Raw genomic sequence first — 27,609 nt, 5'->3', positions numbered from 1 at the left:
TGCTCCCGGGTGGTTGGAATGGACACTGAGGTGGAGGACCACTGAAGTACAGCAACTGTGAATGAAGAGCTGCTCTAGAACAACATTTGTGTCTACACTCCTGAGGATACCTAGCATTCAGGGCTGAAATACCCAGGTGATAACCAACCCCCAAGGGGCGGCCCCTGTTGTAAGACAGTGACCTGGGCTGGGGGCTCGGAGACTGTGACCCATAAGGATTCAGGAACAGACTCTGTGCTGTGTATTTGCTGTTGAGTGTGCTCACTCTCCAAGCCTTGATAGCCGAGGTTTTGTGACACCGAAGAACCCTCTGATGAGAAATCAGAGGACTTACTAGTTGTGGTAAGTAAATGCTGGTTCATGCATTTTAAAGCCAAGTGATTTTTTTTTTCTTTTCCATTATGGTTTATCACAGAATACTGGATATAGTTCCCCGTGCTAGAGTAGGACCTTGTTGTTTACCCATTCTATATATAATAGTTGGCATCTGCTGATCCCAGCCTCCCAATCCATCCTTCCCCCACACCCCCTCCTACTTGGCAAACCACACGTCTGTTCTGTGTGAGTCTGTTTCATAGATAAGTTCATTTGTATCATATTTTAGATTCCACATATAAGTGATGTCGTATGGTATTTGTCTTTCTCTTTCTGACGTACTTAGTATGATCATCTCTAGGTCCATCCATGTTGCCGCAAATGGCATGATTTCGTTCTTTTTTATGGCTCAGTGATATTCCATTGTAATATTCCATTGTATATATGTACCACATCTTTATCCATTCATCTGTTGATGGACATTTAGGTTGTTTCCATGTCTTGGCTATTGTAAATAGTGCTGCTGTAAACACAGGGGTGCCTGTATCTTTCTGAATTATAGTTTTGTCTGGATATATGCCAAGGATTGGGATTGCTGGATCATATGGCAACTCTATTTTTAGTTTTTTGAGGAACCTCCATACTGTTTTCCATAGTAGCTGCACCAGTTTACATTCCCACCAACAGTGTAGGATGGTTCTGCTTTCTCCACACCTTCTCCAGCATTTGTTATTTGTAGACTTATTTTTTTTAATTTTTATTTATTTATTTAGCAGGGGCTACTCTTTGTTGCGGTGTGCGGACTTCTCATTGCAGTGGCTTCTCTCGTTGCGGAGCACAGGCTCTAGGCACGCGGGCTTCAGTAGTTGTGGCTCACGGGCTCTAGAGCGCAGGCTCAGTAGTTGTGACACACAGGCTTAGTTGCTCCGCAGCATGTGGGATCTTCCCGGACCAGGGCTCGAACCCATGTCCCCTGCATTGGCAGGTGGATTCTTAACCACTGCGCCACTGGGGAAGCCCTATTTGTAGACTTTTTAATGATGGTCATTCTGACTGGTGACATTTTGATTTGTAGTTTTGATTTGCATTTCTCTATTAGTGATGTTGAGCATCTTTTCATGTGCATGTTGGCCATCTGTATGTTGTCTTTGCAGAAATGTCTATTTAGGCCTTCTGCCCATTTTTGGATTATTTTTTGTTGTTGACCTGTTTGTATATTTTGGAAATTAAGCCCTTGTTGGTAACATCATTTGCAAGTATTTTCTTCCAGTCCATAGGTTGTCTTTTTGTTGTGTTTATGTGTTTATGTAACAGCTTAAGTTTGTTTAGGTCCCATTTGTTTGTTTTTGCTTTTATCTCTGTTCTTTTGGGACAGTGAGCTAAGAAAACATTGGCACGATTTATGTCAGAGAATGCTTTACCTATGTTCTCTTCTAGGAGTCTTACGGTGTCGTGTCTTATATTTAAGTCTTTAAGCCATTTTGAGTTTATTTTTGTATATGGGGTGAGGGTGTGTTCTAACTCCATTGACTTACATGCGGCTCTCCAGCTTGCCTAACACCACCAAGTGGTCTTTTTATGGGCATCAGGTGAAGCTGGAAGTTCAAGACTGCCTAAGACCTTTCTAATGCCTATTTCTTGTTATAGGGAAGTTTATGGCATGAAAAAGAAAAGCCATCTCTAGAACATCTGATGTTCCAGGTGAATGTGTAAGTGTCTTTAAAGATGTCTGTACAAATCTACTCAAAGAAACTGTGTGCTTCACTGAGAGCATGGAATTGAGGAGTGTTAGAGCAGTAAGGGACCTCCTCACTTCCGGGATAACCCTGACCTACTTATTGCAGTTAAACGACAGGAGACGTTCACAAGGTGGACTAATGCTGTATCATAAATATGGTGTCTTCACTTACTGGGTGTTCTGTTTGAGAGCCGTCTTTCTATACATCTTTCCTGTAAAGAGTTGGTCATCATGTCCAAATATAATCTTAGGTCTATGGGAAAGTTAGCTTCACTTTCATCCTCATAGAGGCTCTGGCAGCTTTTCAGTGTCGTGAGACACCAGGGCCGAAGGTGGTTTGGGGTTGTTCGTAGAGAGGACTGGTCTTGGACCCACTGCAAGGCCTCAGATTAGGGAAAAGTGACTCCTTTTGTGAGCTCCAAACAAAGGCCTTCTTTCTTTATGGCCAGTCAATCCTATTAGCGAAGGAGAACACAGTGATTGCAGGTTCACCGTGACTGAAAAAAGAATTAATTAATTTTGCATTGATGACATTCAGATTAGTCATCTTAGTTAAAAAAACTCCTTTTCAAAATTCTCTAAAAAATGAATGCCCGCTAGTATTTTGGGATCTCACCAGAAAACATTCCTTAAATTTTATCCCATAAAAACAGTAGTCAAATTTCAGCTCCCGGTGTGCCCTACTTCTAGGACTTTGCTAGAGTCGAGCAGTTGTCTTCAAGACTGGCTGTGAGAATTCTGCCTCCGTGGTGACAGGGAGGAAGCACCGTGTGTGACTCTGGGGGTGGCGGGTGGGGTGTGTGTCCTGCTGAGGGAGTAGTCTTTCTTTTCACCTTCCTAATCCTTTCTAGACTCGAGAAGACGATGGGCTGAGTGCTTCCGGAGTCAATATTTCCAAAAGCAGCCGAGGCGGCTCCATCTGTACGTAAGTGGCTGTAAGATAGTGAGCGGCTGACGGCAGTCTTGGGGAAGCCCAGCTCTCAGGCCACGGAGGCTGTGTCTCTCCGCTTGAGGCGGCGCACGATGAAAGTCCCCAGGGCCCCCAGGGGGATGCACATGGTAGAGGAGGCCACGAGCAGCCCAATGATGGCCAGTGCATACGAGGGGTAGTCCTTCGTCACAAGCTGGCCCTGAAGAAGGAACCTGAGTGTCAGAAGAAAGAACCTCCCATGCGGAGCCTTCAGAGGGCACCACCCCTCCGGGCCTCAGGCCCTCCAGCGGGAGGAAGAGAGCATCTGCGGCCGGGCATCCTTACACCCGGGGCCGCCCCAGCTCTGCGTGCAGGTCACTAGTGGCTCTGCTGGGCAGACTAACCCCCCTGTGCATACTGTTTGGAGCTATCTGGAAAGAGCAACCATGAGAATAATCCAAGGCTTACGTTCAAGGCAGCAGCAGGGCACCTAAATGTAGGGGCTACCTGTCCAGTACAGCAGCCACCAGGCATAGGTGGCCATTGAGCACTGGGAATGTGGCCGGGGATGTGCAAGAAGTGAATTTTAAATATTGTTTAAATTTCAGTAGCCACATGTGGTTATTAGCTTCTGTGTCCAGCAGCACAGCTCTCATCTCAGGAGAAGTGTTGATGGACCTCAGGACTTACTTGGAAGAATGATGGATGGTTCCGTAAATGCAAAACTGATGAGAAACCAGTTGAGGCCCAAAAGCCACTAAATGCTACACTACCTTTCCACAAAGGAACCAGAGGACAGCTAAATCCAGGGAGCAGGTACTTGCTGTCAACCAAAGCACGTATGGTTTGTAAACCAAAATGCCACCCGGAGTGTGGCCGTGGGAACCAGCCCACAGACTTCTGTTGCTCGTCTGTTACTCATTGTGTTCTGTGTGACGAGTACAGGAATTGGGAGGAAACATAAATGATTTTAGCAGTTTGACAGCATATAATCCTGTGTCTGCTGAATCTGATACATATTTGGTGCTTGTATTTGCTCTACCTTTTTTTTTTTTTAAGGAATTCACTGTTAATTGCATTTTCCAAAAGTATCAGGCTGCATGGACTGGAGGAAACACCCTGCTCCTCCACTGCAGGGTGGGAAGCCCTGCTTGGCACCACTGCCAGAACCAGACGCGGTGGCGCCTTCCCAGCCATGGTGCAGCGTGGAGTGTGTGGACTGGAGCATGGGCCCTGTGCACACACTGCACACACACCATATGCTAAGGGGCAGCATCTTCTACCCACAGGGAAAGAAATCCAAATTGGTCAGTTGTATTACTTTCCTTAAAAAGTAAATCTTTTCTGTGCAAGGACAGACCGGTGCTGTGATATGGCTGTCCAGGTTGTTAAAACACTGATGTGCTGCCCTCTGCTGGGTGAGCAGATGCAGCCCAGCCTCCTGAGTGCCCCTCTCAGTCCCCGGTTCTGTCCTAGCAACTCCAGTGTAAACGCCAGTCCCTGCCCCCCCCCAGCTCCTCGGGGGCCATGCCCTCCAGCCTTGCTTGGCCTTGCCTGAGTGGCCTCAGTGGACAGAGGCCACCAGGAAGTTCTGGACGGAATCTCACTCTCTTCACTGCAGCCCATGTTGAAAAACTCACAGCCCAGCTCCTGGGCTGAGTATTTTTACATACCTGGGAGGCGTCCCAGGCTTGGTACTGCAGGGTCCCTGTGATGATGTAGTCACTCAGGTAAAAGACAAAGAGGCTGATGATGAGCAGCGGGCTCACACCGCCCCACATGGCCTTCCAGTACCAGTTCAGAGCGTGTCCAGTCATAGCCTTAAGGTCGCTTTCGAATCTGTTTGGAGGTGGGGAGAGAAAGCTTGGATTATCCATGCTGTTGGCGCCAGGCAGTCCAGGCCACACCTCCTCGTCTGCTCAGGAAGATTGTGTGCTGGGCACCACTGATGGCTGAACACGACCACTGGGCAGTCTCTGATTCCTTCTGGGGGTCTTGGGGGCAGGGAGGGAAGAAGGGCTGAGGCCGCCACAGAGGAGGCAAAGCAACCACCCATAGGCGAGTGGACATCAGAGGCCATCCTCCTGGTGCCGGCCTTCAGCTGGAGGCTGCTGCTGTACACCAGAGGGCCTGGCGGGATGCCTGTGAAGCCAGCCCTCAACACCAGGGGACCGCGAGGGCAGCCCTGCTCCACCCCTCCCACCCTGCTGTCTGTCAGCAACTCTCCTTCCCCCTAGAAACGCCCCCACAGGGGAATCGCTTTTGTCCCCTGAAACCAGAGCAGGTTTTCTGGGGCAGAGGGAAAACCTGAAGGAGGCAGAAGCACCTTGGCCCTGACCCGTTGGAGCTGGCATGGAGTGGTGCTTCCCAAGTGTAGCTGCCTGCAGCCCACCATTGTGATTCCCATCGTCTGTGGGCTTTTTATAATTGACTCATTTACCTGAATTTAGCAATAGCATGACAATATATCCGTTTTACCATGGATTGGATAGGCTAATCATATTTTTCTGCCCCCCCCCCCCACACAAATGAGGATGGAAAGTATCTCAGCACTTTGAGAAATGCTGACCCAGCCACCTCCCCGTTTCCCAGGGGAGGGGACCGAGGTCCAGGGCTGTGATGTGACTTGCCTGAGGGCACCCAGGTAGTGGCCGACCCATGCCCAGCATCCGGATTGGTGTCTTACCTCCAGTCCAGGGCTTTTGAAACTGCTCCCCACGGCAGAAGAGGCAGCCATGGGGGAGGGGAGGGGGCCGGGTGAGACTGTCACAGGGGGAACCACAGCCCCTGCCTCTCCTGGACCCTGCAGCGTGTCCATCACCACCTGCCCCCCCCCCCCCCCCGCCACTGACCTAGCAGGACCCTGGGCTGTAGACCACAAAGACCCACGTGCATAATGTGAACACTTGGGACTCTCGAAACTACATGTGGCAGAAAGTGTTGTGAGGCATGGCCTTCACGGGTGGGTTTCCTGGGCGGCTGGCGGGGCAGGCCTCCTACCTCCTCAGTCCGTACAGGTAGCACACGGCGGCCGCCTCCACCAGGACAATGAGCAGCAGGGGCAGCGTGGCGGCGTAGTCATTGAAGATGTCAAACCAGTAGTTGCCGGCCTCCATGGTGAACACCAAGCCGATGGCACAGCTGACGAGGCACACCAGACCTAGGAGCACAAGACCGCCTGCTCACCCGCCTGAGACCCCGGCCTGCGCACCCAGCTTTCTACGGGGCTCAAGAGCCATGGACCCTGAGGAGGCGCTGGCCGTTCAGTTCATCCTCATGGGCTGGGGGAGCCGTCGTGGACTGGCCTCTCTGCACGTGTGTGCCACGTGTGTGTGTTGGGCAGCGTGGGGCAAAGGTGTTGCAAGGAGTGTCAGGAGGACTTCCTGCTGTTAATTCATGGAGCCGTCCAGTAGTGGGGAATCAAACTCGGTGGAAAAGAGAAACTTGTAGGCGTTGCTGTCTAGGGGAATCTCACCCAATCTATGGGTCTGGTGACTCTGTTCATCCCAGCAACTCAGCCACTAAGCTCATGGGAAGTGAATCAGGGGAGGAGGTTTCAGCTGCAGGGCACCCCTCACAGGACCCCCTAGAGAGGATTCACATCTGACCAGAAGAGAGGAGGAGGGAGGGGAGGAGAAGAAACAAATGCTTACCCAGCTGCTACTGCGCCCCAGGCACTTGCCATGCAGTGGAGGCTTTAGCTTCTGGGGCAGCTTATCAGGAGCCCCCTTCTACAGAGGGGGAAGCCAAGGCTCAGAGATGTCGGGTAACTTTCCCAACATTCCACAGCACAGAAAGAAAGTTGGAATTCAGACACAGGCCCTTCTGTCTCCAGAACCGAAGCTCTGGCTCCAGTCTCTGCTGCCTCCCTTGGGCACCCCACAAAGTATTAGACTCTAAAGCTCACACCTGCCCTTTCCATGACCACAGCCTACACCACCAGCCAGTGAGCCCCACTGCTGTCCTGAGGCGGACACAAGGAGAACAGGCTCTGTGCGGGAGGGGAGGCTCACATAATGCTGGCTCCTGAGGGCAGGGAGGCTAAGCGCTAGAGGGCTCTGGTGGGAGCTGGGTTTGATGTGGGCTGGGACGAAGGGTTCTGGATGTGGGGGTGAGGAGTCACGGTTCTCTGGACACTGCCAGGTTGCACTGGAGCAGATGGGTGGTGGAGTGAAGTGGAGAGGCAGGCCTGGATAAACAGGCTCTTGCCCTCACAAGGCAAAGGTCTGCCAGCTGCAGAATGGGTAGATGAATTGTGGTGTATGGTCTTAGGCTGGATTATTACACGGACGGGAAAGAGGATGGGGATGGGGGCGTACTGCTGGGGCAGGAGCAGGGAGGGGCTCTCTGGTGTGAGAAATGTACATGTTGTTGTTATGCTTCAGTCAACACAAAGACAAAAGCAGGTTCTCTGCTAGCCTGGAGAGCTTTGAGGGCCGTGCTGGGGGGTTTGGCCTTTGCCAAGGTTGGGGTGACCACTTCACTCCCCTGTGATGTGGAGAACCAGATGTATGGGGTGAATCATGTGTACCAGGTCCCAGACTGCCCGAGAGGAGAGAGCCATGGCAGGACCCCGGTGAGGCTGCTGCGGCCTCTCGCTGAGCCCGCGACCCCTGAGGAGACTCCTCCCTCTGCTCACCTCCCCAAGCCCCGCCGCCTTCGCTGGCCCACTCACCTGAGATTGCCTCCTTGGGCAGGTAGCTGGAGATGACCTTGCTGTCGGTCAGAGGGGTGAGGATGGCGGCCGTGTTCCCCAGCATGCTTCCAATGCCCAGCATCAGCAGCATGAAGAAGTAGAGCACCGACCACAGCTGGGACACCTCCATGTTTTTAATGGCCTCTGTGTAGACGATGAAGGCCAGGCCGGTGCCCTGGACGGCCTGCCCACAGGATGAAGACACCAGTTACACACCCGGGGGACTTAGGACTTCTTCCCCAGGTGCTAAGCTACTTGGGGAACCTGAGAATCAGCCACGAGAAGCCACATTCTGAGGTTGGATCTTCCACCTGCACACCAGCCCACTGAGGGTAAGCTGGGCTGGACAGAAATGCGAGCTGTCAGGAGCCCTTATTTGCAAAGTGTGAGGACACACCTCAGTCAACTTGGAACGCTGAGTTCCTCTCTCCTGCCCCAACTCACATCATTATGGATAAAATATAGTAAAATAATGGTTGCATAATTTCTGCTTCCTGTATCATGACTGACTGGGTGTTCCGGGAGCTGAGATGGTGGAGCCACAGCTACAGGGGCCAGAATGGTGGGGAGCTGGCCTGCCCGGCAGGCAACCAAGTGGGCAGGCTGCTCAGAAGCCAGATGCCTGCGGCGGTAACGCTGCTGTAGGGATACTGAACTGTGGAAATAGAGCCTCAGCTCCTGGTTGAAAGGGCTTATGGGTGGGGGTGGGGAAGCACCCCCTGGCTGCCAGTAGCAGAAGCAGCAGAAGCAAACACTGGGGAAGGCTTCCATTGAAGGTCTGAATTGGGTTACCTGTAAGACCACCAGAGATGATCAAGCAGTGAGCTTGCAACCCGAGATTTATAAACTGACCTGAAAACATGCCACTGTGAGTGAAGAGTCAGCAGGAATAAGAACTAAGATTTCAGCACCCTTCCCCTGGAATGGCGGATGTTGGATTGTCACATTCAAAATATAGGTCAGCTCAACAGCATACCAATGGGGACAATGGTATTCATCCGCCCTGGGTGCAGACCATAAGGGAGTGATCACTTGCAGAGAGTTTAAAAACAACAACGGAACCTACTAAAGGTGGCCTGCTTTTTATTACCATGAGCCGACAGTGCTAAGCAGTGTCACTGATAATACATGCCCCCAGAAGACAGCTGGGATGCAATAAAGGTGAACAAATAAAATAGCAAGCATGCCGGTCAATACAGACACTCTTGTATAAAATAACAATAGCATCCAATTTATCAGTTTAAAAAGAATTGGGAACTTCCCTGGTGGCTCAGTGGTTAAGAATCCACCCGCCAATTCAGGGGACATGGGTTCGAACCCTGGTCCGGGAAGATTCCACAAGCCACAGAGCAACTATGCCTGTGCGCCACAACTATTGAGCCCACGTGCCTAGAGCCCGTGCTCTGCAACAATAAAAGCCACCGCAATGAGAAGCCCGGCCCTCATACCGCAGAGAAGAGTAGCCCCCCACTCACCACAACCCCACGCACAGCATCAAAGACCCAATGCAGCCAAAAAAAAAAAAAAAAAAATCTGTTAACCTTTAAAAAATAAAAAGAATTGGACATAAAAGGTATTTAAAACAAGGGGGTGAGTGAAAGTGTCTGAAAGTCCTTGTACTGTTTGGGAAGGAACTCAAGGTATAGTTTAAACTTTGTTAAAGATTCATGGAAAAATTCAAGTGGAAAAAAGTCTAAATAAATCAATAACCACACAATTCTTGGGCACTGAGCCAAACTCAAAAAGTAAGTGAGGAAAATTCCCAGGTGCCAGAAACAAAAAGGAAATTTGAACTGAGCAGGAACACAAGTAGGCCTCAGAAGTCATCTGAACAGGATCCAGGCCTTAAAGGCAGGGGCTGAGGTCTGGGGATCTGCTGACACCCTGATAGGGAGGGTCGTGCCACAGGTCAGTGTAAGCAGGGAGGAAGGAATAACAAAGTGTTGCCTCATCCACGAAATGACCTGGAATGGCTCCACCTATGAAATCAAAGGGCCAAAAAAACTCCAAGGTACCTTACTGGCAAGCAGAGCTATGGACCTTTACTGTTCCCTCTTCTTGAAAGGCATTCTCTAGAGACACTTTCTAGAAGCAGTCTCTAGAAGTATTTACATTAAATATAAGAATTAGACAAACATGCCCACTCTCATTTGCACTTCCACTGTGCTAGAAAAAAATTCCTAGGATCCGCAGGTGCCATAAGAATTACATAGAAAAGTAAAGCAAATATATAGACAAATATGAGAATAAGAGAATTCATCAGGGTTGCTAGATAAAGGACCAACACAAAAATCGTTAGCTTTCTTTTGCAACGAAAACCAGCAATGGTAGAAATTGGGAAATGAACACTATTTACAATAGGAACAAAACAATAAGGTTCATAGACATAAAGGTAAATCAAAGATCTGCCAGGATTTTGTGGAGAAAAATTAGTTGCAGAATATAAAAGAAGACTTCAGTGAATGATGAGAAAAAACCTGCTCCTAAATCAGAAGTCACAGTTGAAAAAAATATTGATTGTTCCCAAATTATATTACAGAGTCAGTGCAATTCTAATAAAAGTTAAAGGGATTTCCCACCCCCCAGTGGAACTTGTCAAATTGACCTGAAAATTAATGTGAAAGAAAAGGTCCCAGGGACTTCCCTGGTGGCATAGGGGATAAGACTCCACACTCCCAACGCACGGGGCCAGGGTTCTATCCCTGGTCAGGGAACTAGATCCCACGTGCATGCCGCAACCAAGAAGCACGTGAGCCTTAACTAAGGAGCCCACGTGCTGCAACTAAGGAGCCTGCCTGCCTCAACTAAGAGCTGGCGCAACCAAATAAATATTTAAAAAAAAAAAAAAAGTCCTAGAATAATGTTGCTAAAATGGCCACACTACGCAAAGCAATCTACAGATTTAATGAGATCCTTATCAAATTATACATGGCATTTTTCACAGACCAGAATAATCCTTTATATGGAACCAAAAAAAGACCCGGAATTGCCAAAGCAATCCTGAGGAAAAAGAACAAAGCAGGAGACACAACCCTCCCAGACTTCAGAAAATACTACTAAGCTACAGTAAAGAAAACAGTGTCATGGTCACAAAAACAGACATATGGATCAATGGAACAGAATACAGAGGCCCGAAATAAACCTACACACCTACAGTCAATCTTCAACAAAGAAAGCAAGAATATACAATGGAGAAAAGACAGTCTTTTCAGCAAGTAGTGTTGGAAGCTGAACAGCCGCAAATAAAGTTAGAACACACCCTCACACCATACACAAAAATAAGCTCAAAAGGGATTAAAGTCTTAAATACAAGATATGACACGATAAAACCCCAGAAGAGAACATAGGCAAAACATTCTGTGACATAAATCATACCATTTTCTTAGGTCAGACTCAAGGCAACAGAAATAAAAGCAAACCTACCAATGGACCCAATCAAACATAAGGCTTTTGCACATTGAAGGAAACCATGAACAAAAACAACTACGGACTAGGAGAAAATATTTCAAAATGGTGCAACCTACAAGGGCTAAGTTTCAAAGATATACAAACAGCATGTACGACTCAACAACAAGACAACCCAATCAAAAAAAAAAGGAAAAAAGACCTAAAACAACATTTCTCCAAAAAATATATATATATATGGCCAAAAGGCACAAGGAAAGAGTTCAACATATATAATTATGACACAAATACAAATCAAAACTACAAGTTATCACCTCAGCAGTACGAAGGACAATCAGCCTGGTCAAAAAACCCCAAAAAGTCTACATACAATAAATAAGGGACAGTGTCTGGAGAACAAGGAACCCCTGGTTAGTGGGAAGGTAAATTGGTAACAGCACAATGGACAGCAGTAGGGAAGGTCCTTAAATAATGAAAAATAGAGCTCCTATAAGGTCCAGCAATAACACTCCTGGGCAAATATCTGTAGAAAACCATCCTTCAAATACACACATGGGCCCCAACAGTCGTTGAGGTAAGATTTACAATAGCCGAGGCATCGAAACTACTGAAATGTCCATCGAGTTGAATGAACGGATAAAGAAAACGCCATACGTGTGCACAGTGGACTATTAGCCAGAAAACAGAAATCATGCCATTTGCAGCAACATGGATGGATCAGGAGATGATCTAACTAAGTCCAGTAAGTCAGAGTAAGACAAATATATGATATCACTTACAGGTGGAATCTAAAAAAGGATACAGATGAACTAACTGACAAAACAAAAACAGACTCACAGCCTTAGATAAGTAATTTAGAGTTACCAAAGGGGGAAGTTGCAGGGGGGGGGGCGACAGAAATTAGGAGGTTGGGATTAATACATACACACTAATATGTATGTATATATATAATTATAAAATAGATAATCAATGAGCATCTACTGGAGAGCACAGGGACTTCTACTCAACACTCAGTAATAACCTATGTGGGAAAGGAATCCGAAAGAGAATAGGTTCTTGTATATGTATAACTGAATCAAGCTGCTGTAAAACTCAAACACAGCACTGTAAATCAACCATACTCTAATAGAAAATAAAAAATAAATTATAAAAGAGGGAACAAATGCAGACTATATTGCCCTGAGGCCTCAGTGACCAGGACTGGTGTCACATTCTTGGAGCCTGAGCAGGCTTGGGATCCACGGCTGGGCTGTCACGGGGCTGAGGGAGCTGGGGAGGATGTGCCGGCAAACGAGCCCCACCCTTGTATCTGTGGTGCCTAGTCCCCTCTGCGTGGGACCACAGTCTCCGGATCCACACGGGTCCTCCTACTGCTGAAGCAAGCCTAGTGCACCCAAAGGATGGTGGACCTGCTGGGAGGAAAGAGCTGTGAAAAGACACCGCATCTCCACGGCTCCTGCTGGTGGGGTTCCCACCTCCAGCCTCCTTCCTTAGAGACGCCCCACCTACGAACCATGGCACCATCAGCATAGCACTACTGTAGGGGTTGGGAATCAGTCTGCACGGTGATGGGTGGGAAGTATCCAGCCACAGGCCCTTGGGGTTTTCTTCCGGCATTTTCCATGTAATTTAGAACCCAGGAACACAGCTTTCTCTAAGCCTGTGGTTGCCCGAGTTACCAGAGTGGGGCATGAAGAAGTGCTGCCGCCTTGTGGCCGCTTCTCATAACAACATCCTTAAAACACTGCTCATGGTCACTTAATATTCACAAGGCCTGCGGGGCACTAAATGATCCCTGCTCTCAAGAAATGTCCTGTTGTAGGTAACGGAAAAAGAACTCACAACAGGGCCGACTTTCAAAACAATTTCAAGAGATTAACTTTACTCACCCTGTTGTGTTTTTTTGTTTTAAAGCACGTGAAAAGATGTTCAGCGTCGCCAACGAGTAGAAAAATGGAAATCAAAATGACAACGAGTTATCCCCTGGCACCAATCATCAAAAATTCTCCAAATAATAAATGCAGCAGAGGACGTGAAGAAAGGGGAACCCAACAATGCTGTTGGGAGGAAGGTAAATTGGTAATAGCCACAATGAAGAGCAGTAGGGAAGGTCCTTAAAAACTGAAAAACAGAGCTCCCATAATCTCCAGCAATCCCACTCCTGGGCAAATATCCAGAGAAAACCATCTTTCAAATACACACATGCACCCCAGTGGTCACTGCAGTAAGATTTACGATAGCCGAGGCATCAAAACTACCGAAAATCCACCGAGGTTAATGAATGGATAAACAAGATGCACTACATATACACAGTGGACTATTTCCCAGCCAGAAAACACAATGAAATCATGCCATGTGCACCAACATGGATGGATCAGGAGATGATCTCACTAGGTCCAGTAACTCAGACACAGTAAGACAAATATGATATCACTTACACGTGGAATCTAAAAACAGATACAAATGAAATAACTGAGAAAACAAAAACAGACTCACAGCCTTAGAAAAGAAATTCAGAGTTGCCAAAGGGGGAAGTTGCAGAGGTGGGAGAGAGAAATTAGAAGGTTGGGATTAACACATACACACTAATATATGTATATATATACATATGTATATATATATGTATATATATATACACACACACATACACACACATATATATGTATAAAAATAGATAACCAGTGAGGACCTACTAGAGAGCACAGGGACCTCTACTCAACACTCAGTAATAACCTATGTGGGAATAGAATCTGAAAGAGAACAGGTACATGTATAACTAAATCAAGCTGCTGTAAAACTCAAACACAGCACTGTAAATCAACCATACTCCAACAGAAAGTAAAAAATTTGAAGAAAAAAGAGGGAAAAAACGCCTACTATATTGCCCTGAGGCCTCGGTGACCTGGGATGGTGTCACATCCCTGGAGCCTGAGCAGGATTGGGTCCCAAGGCTGGAGTGTGCTGGGGCTGAGGGAGCTGGGTGGGCAGGATGTGCCGGCAAACGAGCCCCACCCCTTGGACCTGTAATGCCTGGTCCCCTCTGCATGGGACTACAATCTCCAGATCCAGGCAGGTCCTCCTACAGCTGAAGCAAGTCTAGTGCACCCAAAGGATGGTGGACCCTCTGGGTAGGAAGAGCTTTGAAAAGTCACCTGGTCTTCATGGGTTTGGTGGTGGGGTTCCCACCTCTAGCCTCGTTCCTTAGAGGCGCCCCCTCCCTGTATGTACCACAGCACCATCTGCATAGCACTTTTGCAGGGGTTGGGGATCAGTCTGTGCGGTGAGGGGATGAAGTAACGAGACAAGATGTAAACCCTCGGGGTTTTCTTCGGGCATTTTCCATGTAATTTACAACCCAGGAATACGACTTTCTCTAAGCCTCTGGTTGCTGGAGTTACCAGAGTGGGGCATGAAGAAATGCTGCCGCCTTGTGGCCGTTTCTCATAACAACATCTTTAAAAGGGGGCTTATGGGCACTTAATATTCCCAAAGCCTGCGGGGCAGTAAATGACCCCTGGTCTAAAGAAATGTCCTGTTGTAGGTAACGGAAAAAGAATTCAAAACAGGGCCGACTTTCAAGAAGCCAGTTTCAAGAGTTTAGCTTTACTCACACTGTTAAAAAAAAAAAAGCACAGGGATAGATATTCAACATCGCTAATTATTAGAGAAATGCAAATCAAAACTTGGACAAGGTATTATCTCGCACCAGTCAGAATGGCCATCAACAAACGTCCACAAAGCATAAATGCAGAATAGGGTGTGGAGAAAACGGAAGCTGCCTACACGCTGCTGGTGGGAATGGAAATTTGTGACAGCCACTATGGCGAACAATCTGCAGCTTCTTTAAAAAACTAAAAATAGAGCTACCATACGATCCTGCAATCCCAGTCATGGGCGTAATCCCAGAGAACACCATCATTCGGAAAGACACATGCACCCCAACCTTTATTGCCACACTGTTTACAATAGCCAAGACATGGAAGCAACCAAAATGTCCATTGACAGAGGAATGGATAGAAAATATGTGAATATATACGATGGAATATTACTCAGCCATGAAAATTGAAATAATGCCATTTGCAGCAACAAGGATGGACTTAGAAATGATCATACTAAATGAAGTAAGTCAGACAGATAACGACAAATACCATATGACATCATTTACAGGTGGAATCTGAAAACTGATACAAATGTACCAATTTACAAAACAGAAACAGACCCTCAGATTTAGAAAAGAAACTTAACAGTTACCGAATGGGAAAAGTGGGGTGGAGGAGGTATAACTTGGGAGGTTGTGATTAACATATACGCACTAATATATATAAAAGAGATACCAACAAAGACCTACTCTGTAGCACAGGGAATTCTACTCAACACCCTTTAATAACCTATAGGGGAAAAGAATCTGAAAAAGAATAGATCTGTGTCTACGTATAACTGAATCAGGTTGCTGGATGTCTAAAACAAACACAAGAGTGTAAATCAACTATACCCCAAAATAAAATAAAATTAAATTCAACAAAGTTTGAAAAACTAAATATGACAAATGAACTTATCTATGAAAGAACAAAAGACTCACATACATAGAGAATAGACTTGCGGTTGCCTAGCGGGGTTGGGGGAGGGTTTGATTGGGGGTTTCGGACCTGCAGATGGAAACTATACATATAGAATGGATAAACCAGAAGGTAGTATTCTACAGCACAGGGAACTATATTCAATATCCTGTAATATCCCATAACGGAAAAGAATATGAAAAAGAATATAGATGTATAACTGACTCACTTTGATGTATGTAAGAAAGTAACACAATACTTCAATTGTTAAAAAAAAAAAAGTTGCCAGCATAGCAAATATAATTCTGTAAAATATAAATAAAGGTGATTTCAGTAGCAAAAGTTTTTTGGAAAAACCCAAATGTCTATCAGTAAGGGAATCCATAGGGAACTCCCTGGTTGTCCAGTGGTTAGGACTTTGGGCTTCTACTGCCGCTGGCCTGGGTCCAGTAAATTGTAGGATATTTGAATGATGGAATAAAATGTAGCTCTTACAGGGCTTCCCTGGTAGTGCAGTGGTTGAGAGTCCGCCTGCAGATGCAGGGGACGCGGGTTCGTGCCCCGGTCCGGGAGGATCCCACATGCCGCGAAGCGGCTGGGCCTGTGAGCCATGGCCACTGAGCCTGCGCATCCGGAGCCTGTGCTCCGCGGCGGGAGAGGCCACAGCAGTGAGAGGACCGTGTACCGCAAAAAAAAAAAAAAAAAAAAAGGTTCTGGCCTCTGGGGAGTAGTGAAAGCTTTGGGGACAGTAACAAAAGGGATTTTACCTTTATCCTTGAAATGTTTTCTTTTACATAAAAAAAATCTGAGCCCAAAATGACAAAATATTTACAATTTTTCATTCTGAGAGGTGGATAGATGTGTGTTTGTTATATTATTCTTTATACTTTCCTCTATTTTTCAATTTTAAAAAGAGAAAATTTAAAGGAAGAAAGGACACAGGGAACCCAAAGGAACTGTGTAGAGACTGGGATTCCCGTGCAGCACTCGGGGAGACTAGTGGGCAGAGTTCTCGTCCTCTAAGAGGCACAAGGAAGGAGATACATATATATATATATATATATATATATATTGTTGTTGTTTTGGTTTGTTTGTTTGTTTTCACACCACGCACAGCATGTGGGATCTTAGTTCCCCGACCAGGGATCAAACCCGTGCCCCCTGCAGTGAAAGCGTGGAGTCTTAACCACTGGACTGCCAGGGAAGTCCCGAGTTTTCCCTGATTTTCACAGGGTGTGCATACCCCTCAAGTTGCACTTTCTCTAGAACAGCTCCCAAAGGGCCCGAGACCTTGCCAGCACCTTACCGTTTCCAGCTCCGATTCCAAGCTGCAGTTTTTAATCTGTGGGAACACCTCACTGTACTTGCTGGGGTAGGCAGACGCCAGGTAACTTTTCACCTCCTCCAGGTTGCTGACTGTCAAAAAGCCATCTTCAAGGTCGAAAGAATTGGTCAGCAGCAGAATCATCCTGCAGAGCAGAGCAGCTGATTAACCTTCGCTGATTACAAAACCCTCTGCCTCTTCTGATTAGGTGAGGTCGCTCCAACAAAGGGAATCTGTTGACTGGTGAGCTTTTAAAGGGCAGAGTGATTGTGAACGGCTTTGAAGAAGCCTCAGATAGGAACAGTGATCATCAAAGGAACCAAACCCCCGCAGCTGGGCTATTTTAACCTCTGGACCAACATTGTCTGACAGAACTTCCTGTGATGATTGGAACATTCTCCATCAGTGCTGTCCAATATGGTACCCACTAGCCACATGTGGCAACTGAGTACTCTAATGAGGCTAGTGCAACTGAGGAACTGATTTAAAAGAATTTACATTGAAATAGAAACCAATTTAAATCAAAATTTAAATCAATTTAAAATTTTAGTTAATTTTTTAAAACTTATTTTATTTTTGGCTGCACTGGGTCTTCATTGCTCCACGCGGGCTTTCTCTAGTTGCAGTGAGCGGGGGCTACTCTTCGTTGCAGTGCACGGGCTTCTCATTGCAGTGGCTTCTCTTGTTGCAGTGCATGGGCTCTAGGCGCGCGGGCTCAGTAGTTGTGGCTCGCGGGCTCTAGATTGCAGGCTCGGTAGTTGTGGCGCACAGGCTTAGTTGCTCCGTGGCATTTGGGATCTTCCTGGACCAGGGCTCGGACCCGTGTCCCCTGCATTGGCAGGCGGATTCTCAACCACTGCACCACCAGGGAAGTCCCCCAAATTTTAGTTAATTTTAAATCAATTTACATTTAAATGTTTACACTAGCCCCTTGTGGCTAGTGACCACTGTATTGGACAGCAAACCTTCTGGACGATGTTTCTTGTATTTTGGGTAAGGGGCAGCAGAAAGTAGATCCTGCAATCTCCATGGCTCAGCTGGAGAGCTCTTGGTTACTTCTGAGCGGGGGAGATGGGGTAGAAGAAGCTAAGGTTTATCTGTTGAATGCCCTATTGGCGCTAAGTGCTTTGAATACACAAAACTGCCCTCATTCCTTCAGGCAGACGCCGGCTTGCCTTATGCTCATCAGCTGCTGGTGGTTCTGATTTGAACCCTGGATTGAGGACAGCAAAGCCTGTGCCCTTTGCCCCACACCCCTTGACTTCTGGTGTCTGCCTCCTCCCAGAGACCCTTTCAGCTCGGGCCTTTAGAGGCTCACTGCCCCCCGCTTGAGGCCTGGGGCCCACCGCATGACCCAGGCTTACTTGTTCAAGCAGCTTTCGTAGTTGAAGGTGGCTTTGAAGCCATAGATAGAGAAGGTGACGACGCTGGCAAAGATGGAGGTGGAACTGTTGATGATGGACACGATGACGGCGTGCTTCTGGCAGTTGTTGGAGGGCTCGTTGTAGCTGGCGAAGGCGATGAGGCTGCCGAACCCCAAGCCGAGCGAGAAGAAGATCTGGGTGGCTGCGTTGATCCAGGCCTTCGGGTTGGCCAGCTGCTCCATCTGGAAAGCCAGCAGGGACAAGGCTGGAGAACCCCGGGTGGGAATCCCAGACTCCCAGATCAGCAGGGGGCAGGAGGCCCAGAGAGGGGAAGGAAATTGCCCACGGCACACAGCCAGCCAGATGCAGGCCTGGGGCCCGAACCCAGCTCTCCTGGCCCCATGCGTGCCCAGCCCGGTCCTCAGCAGATAAACGCATCTTCTTGTCCTACCCTCCACTGCCTCTCACCCGCAGGAGGTGTGCAATTGAAAAGTGTAGGATAAAGTAAGTTTTAAAGGTATTGAGCGCCTGATCCATGACCCAGGCACTGCACGGGTCTGGGCCTCCAGAAATGGCGGTGCTGGTGTCAAGGTCTGGGTTGTACCGCAGCACTAATGTTAGGGGGCATTTGGAATGTGATGGGGGCACTAATGGCGGGGTGCTGCCAAAGTCATTTTGTTTCCAGGGACCAGATTTGCTAAATGAATAACTTGTCCTGCCCCAAAGGCAATGGTGGCCTCCCTTGATTGGCATCAGCTATGGGGTGACTGGGGAGCGGGGTGCCTGGGACTGGATCACGGAGAGCCCTGCGGAGTATGGATGCACCCCTGTCGGGAGCAGGAGGGGGAGCTGACTGGCGTGACGCTCCTGGTAAACAGCTTGGTCCACAGGCTGGAGGGAGGGTGTGGGGTGAGACTGGGGTGAAGGCCAGATGTGGGGCTGGGGTAGCAAGAGGAGAGTGGACGGAAGATGTAATGCCCCAGAATTAGCAGGGCATAGGGACTGCCTGTCTGAGGATGGAATCCACGCCCCTCCACTGCCTGGCGGGCTCACACCCACCTTCCCCGGGTCCACTACTGTTCCCCCAACCCTTGGTCTTCCCCCTTCCACCCATCCTGGAAGGTGGCAGGATGAATGGGGGTGCCCTCGGGACCCCTCCCCTCCAGCCCATACCTTGGGAGTGAACATGTATGCCAGGCCGTTGGTGGCTCCGTGGAGCGTGAGGCCCCTGACCAGGTAGACGATGAGCACGCAGTAGGGCAGCAACGCAGTGAAGTACACCACCTGTGGGCAGCAGAGGGCAGGGTCAGCCTCCTGGAGATGCAGTGACTACACGGCCCTTTTGCCCAGGGCAGACCCGCCATCCCCACAGAACACCATGGCACTGTCTTGGCTGTTTGGGCTACTGATAGCTGGAAAGGTATCGAGAGTCTTGGTCAGGCACCGGTTCCGAGTTTGGGAAACTGGGTGGTGGGATGTGGATGCCCACGTGTGTGACCACCAGGAAATCTCTTATTTAGTGGAGAAGAGGGAACAGGTCCTAGAGACCTCTGTCCTCCACCCTCCCTTCAACCCGAACTTCTTCCAGAAAGGATTTGAGGCAGCCCACAAAAATACATCATCACATTAACATGTTAAAACTGCTAGATAAAGATATCTGTGTAAAAGGAAAATGTGGGCAATCCAGTAAGATAAGCCCAAAGAAAAAGGCAGCCCACAGAAGAGGTGTGTGAGGTGCTACCCAGTTTCTGAGCCAGATCGATCTCTGAGCTTCCTCGTGGCCCAAGCAAAGCAGGAAGCACAATCACAAGATTTATATTGTCTCTGAAAGGAAAAAAAAAAAGTCCAAGAGCTTGCAGGAAGGTCAGGTATCCCCAGGACTGGAGCCTGAGCGAAGCTGAGCCATGGGTGCCATAAAGGCAAAGTCTCGACCACTGGTGTTCCTGTAATAAAGACAATAGAAAGGCACTGCTTTTTAATGAAAGGCGTCACTTCCAGAGGCTTTGACATTGATGGACCAAAACCTTTCCCCGCTGACATACGTCATGGGTTCAGTGATGTTTTATCTTTGCTTTCCATGGTGGATTTAGAAGTAGCCTCTCGTATTCTGGGTAATTTTACCTTTTACAAAGCCTTACAATAGGGACCTTCAAGTGCATGGATGCCCGTCCAGGACTGGAATTTTTTTTCTCTATATCAACTTGTATGTGCACGAGAGCCCCATATATAAAGCAGTGAAATACTTGGCAAGTTTGTTTGTTTTTGGTGAGAGCAGTTCCCTTAATGTTTACATCCTCCCATGAGAAATACAGCTGGTGACCCAAGTCCAGATGAGCCCGAGTTGCACCTGGCCCGACATTCCCACTGAGGTGTGGCACCCATCTTCCCATGAATTTCCAAGGTCACCAGAGTGGTGCTCTGTCCCCTCTCACCCTGGGAATGGCAGGCAGAAGTGGGGTGTATCTTTTATGACTGCTTCTTAACTGAAAACACTGAACTTGAGATGAGTAATAAATCCACCTGAGATTACAAGGAAAACCAGGTCTGAGGTGGAAATGGATCGGTGGAAAGAGAAGGCATCCGGCCAGTGAGCTGAAGGAAAGCAAGAGACAACGGGGGAGGGGTGACCAATGTCGGTAACCACCGGACACTTAGAGGACACTCAGAGCAAGCCCTTGGAATCTCCCCCCTTCCCCTCAGGTGAACAAGTTTCCCGGAAGGCTCTCTGGAGTCGAGACCAGGCTGGCTCACTTCTCCCCCATCAGGGAAGCTGGCAGGTTTGCTGGACACATGATCCAGCCTGACCTATTGGGAAAAAACATTTCTAAATAATCTGAAAAAAAAAACATTTCTAAATAATCTGGAGGGGTAAAAAGCAGATTCCAACAGAGAAGGCCAGGATATGGCACACAGTCTTTAACAAAATTAATTCCCATAAATAGAGCTGTTGGAGCTCATACAACTCAACAACAACAAAACACAACCCAATCCAAAAATGGGCAGAAGACCTAAATAGACATTTCTCCAAAGAAGACATACAGATGGCCAATAGGCACATGAAAAGATGCTCAACATTGCTAATCATTAGAGAAATGCAAATCAAAACTACAATAAGGTACCACCTCACACTGGTCAGAATGGCCATCATTAAAAAGTCTACAAACAACAAATGCTAGAGAGGGTGCGGAGAAAAGGGAACCCTCCTACACTGTTGGTGGGAATGTAAGTTGGTGCAGCCACTATGGAAAACTAGTGTGGAAGTTCCTCAGAAAACTAAAAATAGAGTTGCCATGTGATCCAGCAATCCCACTCCTGGGCATATATCCAGACAAAATTATAATTCAAAAAGCTACATGCACCCCTATGTTCACAGCAGCACTGTTTGCAATACCCAAGACAGGGAAACAACCTAAATGTCCATCGACTGATGAATGGGTAAAGAAGATGTGGTATATGTAAACAACGGACTATTACTCAGCCATAAAAAGATTGAAATAATGCCATTTGCAGCAACATGGATGGACCTAGAGATGATCATACTAAGTACGTCAGAAAGAAAAGGACAAATACCATATGATCTCATTTACATGTGGAATCCAAAATATGACACAAATGAACTTATCTACAAAACAGAAAGAGACTCACGGACATAGAGAACAGGGGAGGGTTGGATTGGGGGTTTGGGATTAGCAGTTGCAAACTATTATATATAGGATCAATAAACAACAAGGTCCTATTGGATAGTACAGGGAACTATATTAAATATCCTGTAATAAACCATAATGGAAAAGAATATGAAAAAGAATGTATATAAATGAATCACTTTGCTATACCCCAGAAACTAACACAACACTGTAAATCAGCTATACTTCAATTTAAAAAAATAACTAAAGAGAGCTGTTGGGACACTTCTGTCATGGAGAGAGGTGTGGCTTAAGCAGAGGAAACAGACGCTAAGAATGAGTAAGTTTTCATGGCACGACATGTCCTCATCTAACAAGCTTCTAAATGATCTGGTAAAGGGATAGCCTCATTAAATCTCCAAGTTGGCAGACACTGCCCTCGGATCTTTTGGATCATGGTCATGATAATCTGGCATAGAGCAACTGAAGAAATTTTATGAGCATAAACTATCGGGCAAGCTTCAAGACGGGACAGAGTGAGTTGCCGCAGACTCTAAGCTTTCCCCAGGAAGATTCACTAGTCCCTCAGTTCGGTGGTGAGATGGGGTGTCGTTAGGGCTAAGATGCTGGCCACCACGAGGTCTCGGAAACCAAAAGAAGATGTCCTACTAGGCATGGTACTGGGGCATCACAGGACACCTAAAATACCGTGGGTAGTTCTGGTCTTGATGCCTCAAGAAACACATGGTGGGGCTGGAGAAGGCAACTCAGATGGCCAAGAGGATGAGGACAGGTGGACTCTTAGGACCTTCAGAAGGGAAAAGCTGGGGGATTAAGTCATGAAAAGTGTCAGCAAACAGGAGGTGGCTCACCAAACTGAGATGATGGGGAGTTTCTGGGGCAAAGCTGGGTCTGCCTGGCTCCATCCTCACTACTTGGTGCCCTTGGGCAGGACTCTCTAAGCCTCAGGGGAGTGGGACAGTGAAATCTACCATGAAGGACTGAAGACTGATACAATGTGCATGTCTAACCCAGGGTGAGAGGAGGGACTGAGTATGAGCAGGGCACACTGGGGGGTTAAGAGCGCCTGCTGCAGCTTGAGAGAGACGGAAGATGAGGGAAACTCTCCAGGAAAACTTTCTACGTGGAGCAGATTAAAGAAGTGTCTCAGCCCCAGCAGGAGTATAAACCTGGGGACATACCAAAGAGAAAAGGTTTCTATATCAGGCCCGACAGCTCTGGAGGGTCACTGAAAGCAGCTTAGACCAAAGCTGAGTTCTGAAACTCGGCTGCACCCCAGAATCACCTGGAGAGCTTTTAAAATCCCAGTGCTCAGGGGGGACCTCACAATGATCATTCTGGAACCTCTGACAGTAGGACTGAGACAGCAGAGTTTTAAAAGCTCTCCAGGTGGTACCACTAGGCAGCTAGGGTTGAGAGCCGAGGGTGTCTTGGGGACATCTGCCAACGTGAAAAGTTTTCAAAGCAAGGAAAACTCTGTTTAGTTGCTTGGCACCCCTTGGGTGGTGCGGGTTTGGGGCTGGGACAGAAATGCTCATCGTTTTAGGAAATGGGAAGGTCCTCATTTCGAGATTTAGGGTTGTGACTTTGAGCACGGCTGGCCATCTCTAGAGTCACTAGCAGGTGACTCGTGCCAGCATCCCTGTCCTTGCCCTCCCCACCCCCCCGCTTCTGCCCTTCGACTGCAGAGGCAGCCTTTCCACACACACACCCGTGCCGCCGTCCCACCTTGCCGGTGGACTCCGTGCCCCGCAGGATACACAAGTACACCAGGAGCCAGGCCAGGATGAGGCACAGCGCCGGCTCCCACTGCACCGCCCCGCTCTCCTGGATGGACGGCGAGATGTTGAGGGTTTTCCGGTACCAGAAGTACTGCGTTGAGGAAGCCTTCTCACACTCCTCATCATAGCCCGTACGGTTGCCATTCAGTGGGCACACGGACCACGGCAGGGGATCCTTTGGGATCAAGACAAACGTTATACACAGAGGTGAGGGCTGAGGCCAAAGGTCGGGGTGGGGAGGACGGGAGGTGGCCCTGAGAGGAGGCTGTTGGAAGAGGACGCTGGTCTCCAAAGGGCAGGCAGCTGAAGCCCCTGAAGGCAGACAGGGAATCGAGGGGTTTGTCACGGGCACGGATGGGGCTTGGGCAGAGGGGTCAGGCGGGGAGGGGCTCCACACTCCCAATCTGCCGAACTCTACGGTGGGTCTGAGACACCAAATCAAAGGGACAATGCCCAGATCATCTTTGACAAACGAACTCTGCAGCCACCAGCCCAGGAACCCAAACCACAATTCCGGCAGTCATCAGCCCAGAGTGGACATGACTCGGTCACCGGCTGCAGCTTTCCAAACCTGTGTTCCCTCCAACTCAGGACCAAGTGGAAAAAGCCAAATACGCTCCCCTCACCAATCACACAGCTACAGTTTCCACGCCAGCACACTCCAATCAGGGCACACCTGCAGCCCTCCGTTTCCCACTAGCACGATTTCCCGCTCCTCTGCCTGTCCTGCCTGGAGTTTCTGCCAAATACAGGTGAAGGTGCTGACCTCCTGCTAACGAGCTCCGGATAGACAGCCTCTGCTTGCTCTCATTTGGGTGGTCTGTTTATTTCCACAAGACCCTAGCGAGTCCTAGCATGAGTAAGACTTGGGTCCTGCCCTCACTAAATGGTGATGGAGACAGGCGTTTCCTACAACGGGCACTGGGTTTGGAAGTTAGAGGGGGACGCAGTTCAGCCCCACCACAGCCGTATTCTGCATCTAAGACAGAGACAACCCAGCACTGATGACTTCCTTTGAGCCTGAGTCAAGCTACGCCTGTAGCAGTTCCACTCCTGGACTTCGTAGATAGAGCCAGTAAGAGCCTCTTCTGCTTCCACTAGTTTGAACAGGGCTCTCTGTCACTTAGAAACAAAAGAGCCTAAATGGTGCATGTACAATGAACACGACCCAAGGCCAAGAGCTAAAGAAAAGCTCTGAGCTGAGTGGGGGCGGGTGGTAGATTCTGGCTTGGAGCGGGAAGGGGGTTAGGGGGTCCCACCTCTGCTCTGCCAAGACCAGCCCCTCGTTGATCAGATTTCATTAGACAAAAACTCTCCACTGACAGAAGCAAGTCTAACCCCATTGGGTTCAATCCCTGTATTTCACAGGAAACAGAAATGAGCTCCAACGGCATCACTCCCTGATGGGCCAGGGCCACTCTGCCCATGAGTGGCTGGAGCCCAGGTCTGTCATCTGGAAAGTGCTTGGGGCCCATGCTGGTAGGACCCCTGGCAGCAACAGGGGGCCCCTCACCTGCTAGAATGTAAGAGCTGGTTTCTAGCTTCCACCTAAAATATTTCCAAAGGCGACCACCAGCAATTCCTCCTCTTGAGAGGTGGCATCCACTACCCCTCCCTGTGAACCTGGGTTGACCTGTGTCTTGCTTTGATCAACAGAAAGCAGTGGAGGGAAGCTGTGTGACTTCCTGGCCTTGGCATCCCAAGGCCTTGCAACTGTTACTTTCACCCTCTTGGAAACCAGCTGCCCTGTACAGACACTCGGGCTTGACGGCTGAGCGAGGAGGACTCGTGGAAGGAATGGCCATGTGGAGTGAACTGAGGTGTCTGGCGACAGCCAGCACCGAGCCCCTGTCAGGTGGGAGGGTCCCTGTGGACCTGAAGCCCAGACCACAGTCCCTTGGGTTTGCCTGGCCCGTATGGGACTGACTGGGTCCATTCACTGGACCACTGCTGTTGCCAGCCCAGCCCAGCCTGACTGCCAACCTTGGCTACACGTACATGACTTAATCACTCGCGGGGGGGGGGGGGCTTTAAAAACGCAGATGCCTGGGTGCAACGCCAGTGACTTGGATTTCATTGGTCTGGGGTAGGGCCCGGGCCTCAGAATTTTAAAAGCTCCCCCAGGTGATTCCAGCAAGCAGCCAACATGGAGAAGCTTTAAAGTACAGAAGGACTTAAACTGACCAATTCTCAGCACCCAGACTCTCCCCCTCTGAATCAGTGGGTCAGGCAGGGATCCCTGCATCTGTGTTTGTAATAGCCCGGTGCTCCTGCAGGGAAAAGCTGGAAAGCCCAGCCTGGTGGGAGGTGGACAAGAGCACAGACCCTGTGGCTAGGCTGCTGCATCCAGCCTCCCAGCTACTCAACTCCCCTCTGCCTCTGGTACGCGCTGTGTCAGCACCATAGAGTGCGGTGATGATCACACAAGCGAATAGTTCTGAAGTGCTTGTGACTCCACCTGGTCCACAGCAAGTGAGTGTCTGTTGCTGCAGGTACTATCATTATGATGTGACCATAAAGGAGGCTCCAGGGCAGAGGGCATAAGGGAGAGGCCCATGGATCTCTGAAGGCTGGAATGAATAAATCAAGTGATTTTCAGGAATCACTGATTTTCACACTTCTGAGGGTTAGGAAAAAGTACTCCCTTACTTGAGACACTTTATTTTTGCCTTTAGTAAATGGTCAATAATATCCTGATTTGTTACAAGACACATTGCTTCCACCTTTGGAAAACTGTCTTAAGTATGCAGACATATAGTGCCTGAGACATGTATGGCAACCCCTTAATTGGAATGGCATTGTGCAGTGCACAACCTGCCCAACCATACATGACAGCCCAGCACAGAGGAGGGAAATGGTTACCAGGCTGGAGAGTAGAGGAGCTGCCCTCCACCCAGAAGGCAGAGGACAGGCAAGGTTGTGGCTAGTCTTCATGGAACTCTAGGTTGAGCCAGGGAAAGGATGAGGGGCTACAGCTATGCTCAGGGCAGAGTCCTTCCTGTCAGGGACATGCACAGGGCATTTTCCAGTGAGATGACCTGGGTGGGGTGGACTGGGAAGCCAGAGTTGGGTGTGGATGTGGCACCTTCTGAGCATAGATGCTGACTCTTGATTATTGAGGTCATTAACCCAAGCATTCCTTGGGGCCCCAACGATTCAAGGCTGTGCTCAAGTGCTCCAGATACTGGCCTCACAAATTGGGGTCAGTTCACAGTCCATGACCGGCCCCATCTAGCTTTTGGGCCTTGGAGGTAGGGTCTGTCCCATGAAGGCTTGGCTCAGTGGCAAAGGGTAAGGCATCCAGCCCGTGAGCTCCTGTCTCCTCCCTCTCTTTTCCTATCTGGGAGGAGGCCGCAGGAGTGGGGTCCCTGATAGTGAAAGGCAGACTCTGAGGAAAAGACGTGAACATGGGCAGTGGACGGGAAGTTGCCCTTTTGGATATGAAGACCACCTCTCGGTGTGGAATTAGGGTCCTCTCTTCCCACATGTTCCATTTCCTTCCACATTTTCTACAATGAGCATCAGCTATGATCAAACATGCATTTTTTAAATGTCTAATCTTGGGAATAGCTACTATTGTGTTACAGAGGCGACAGTGGTCCTTCTAGGAGAACTTTTGTAGAGAAAAGGAGGGGCCCAGCCTGGAGTCAGAAACCTAGAAGGACAAGTGATGAGAGGCAGGAAGGGGGAAGAGGAGGGAGGCCGGTACTGTTATGCTCAGTGGGTAGAGCCCTTCCCCATCAGTTCTCTCCACATGTTTCCCCCTGGGCCCCCTCTGCAGTGGTTCTTAATATTTTTGGGGGGGTCACATCCTTCAGAGAGAACCCGATGAAAGCCATGGGCCTGTTCCCCCAAAATGTGCACATACATCACACA

At 48.6% G+C, this 27,609-nt stretch overlaps 1 protein-coding gene and 1 long non-coding RNA gene across 5 annotated transcripts in view; one reads left to right on the top strand and one right to left on the bottom strand.

Moving 5' to 3' along the window:
• Positions 1-88: 88 nt before the first annotated feature.
• On the top strand, positions 89-2,997 carry LOC309967167. The gene is made up of 3 exons (XR_014326494.1): positions 89-136; positions 1,963-2,024; positions 2,905-2,997. It is a non-coding gene; the product is annotated as an uncharacterized lncRNA (long non-coding RNA).
• The window catches only part of SLC6A20 (solute carrier family 6 member 20), a gene marked incomplete at its 5' end in the record, with an annotated part of 39,648 nt that continues 15,029 nt past the window's right edge, over positions 2,991-27,609 (bottom strand). For 2 of the 4 annotated variants that reach the window (XM_082847689.1, XM_082847691.1), the window contains 8 exons: positions 2,991-3,183; positions 4,637-4,802; positions 5,964-6,123; positions 7,639-7,843; positions 16,927-17,089; positions 18,309-18,550; positions 19,482-19,592; positions 23,681-23,908. In XM_082847689.1, the coding sequence (XP_082703815.1) occupies positions 3,034-3,183; positions 4,637-4,802; positions 5,964-6,123; positions 7,639-7,843; positions 16,927-17,089; positions 18,309-18,550; positions 19,482-19,592; positions 23,681-23,908 (1,425 nt within the window). In that variant the 3' untranslated portion in view covers positions 2,991-3,033. Of the gene's footprint in view, positions 3,184-4,636; positions 4,803-5,963; positions 6,124-7,638; positions 7,844-16,926; positions 17,090-18,308; positions 18,584-19,481; positions 19,593-23,680; positions 23,909-27,609 lie in introns of all 4 variants that reach the window. The other 2 variants (XM_082847690.1, XM_082847692.1) reach the window with 2 other exon arrangements.

Source organism: Leucopleurus acutus (assembly GCF_964270905.1).
Source record: "Leucopleurus acutus genome assembly, chromosome: 10".
Lineage (NCBI taxonomy): Eukaryota > Metazoa > Chordata > Mammalia > Artiodactyla > Delphinidae > Leucopleurus > Leucopleurus acutus.
The sequence above is the reverse complement of the archived record's forward strand: the minus strand, read 5'-3'. Positions and strand labels throughout refer to the sequence as shown.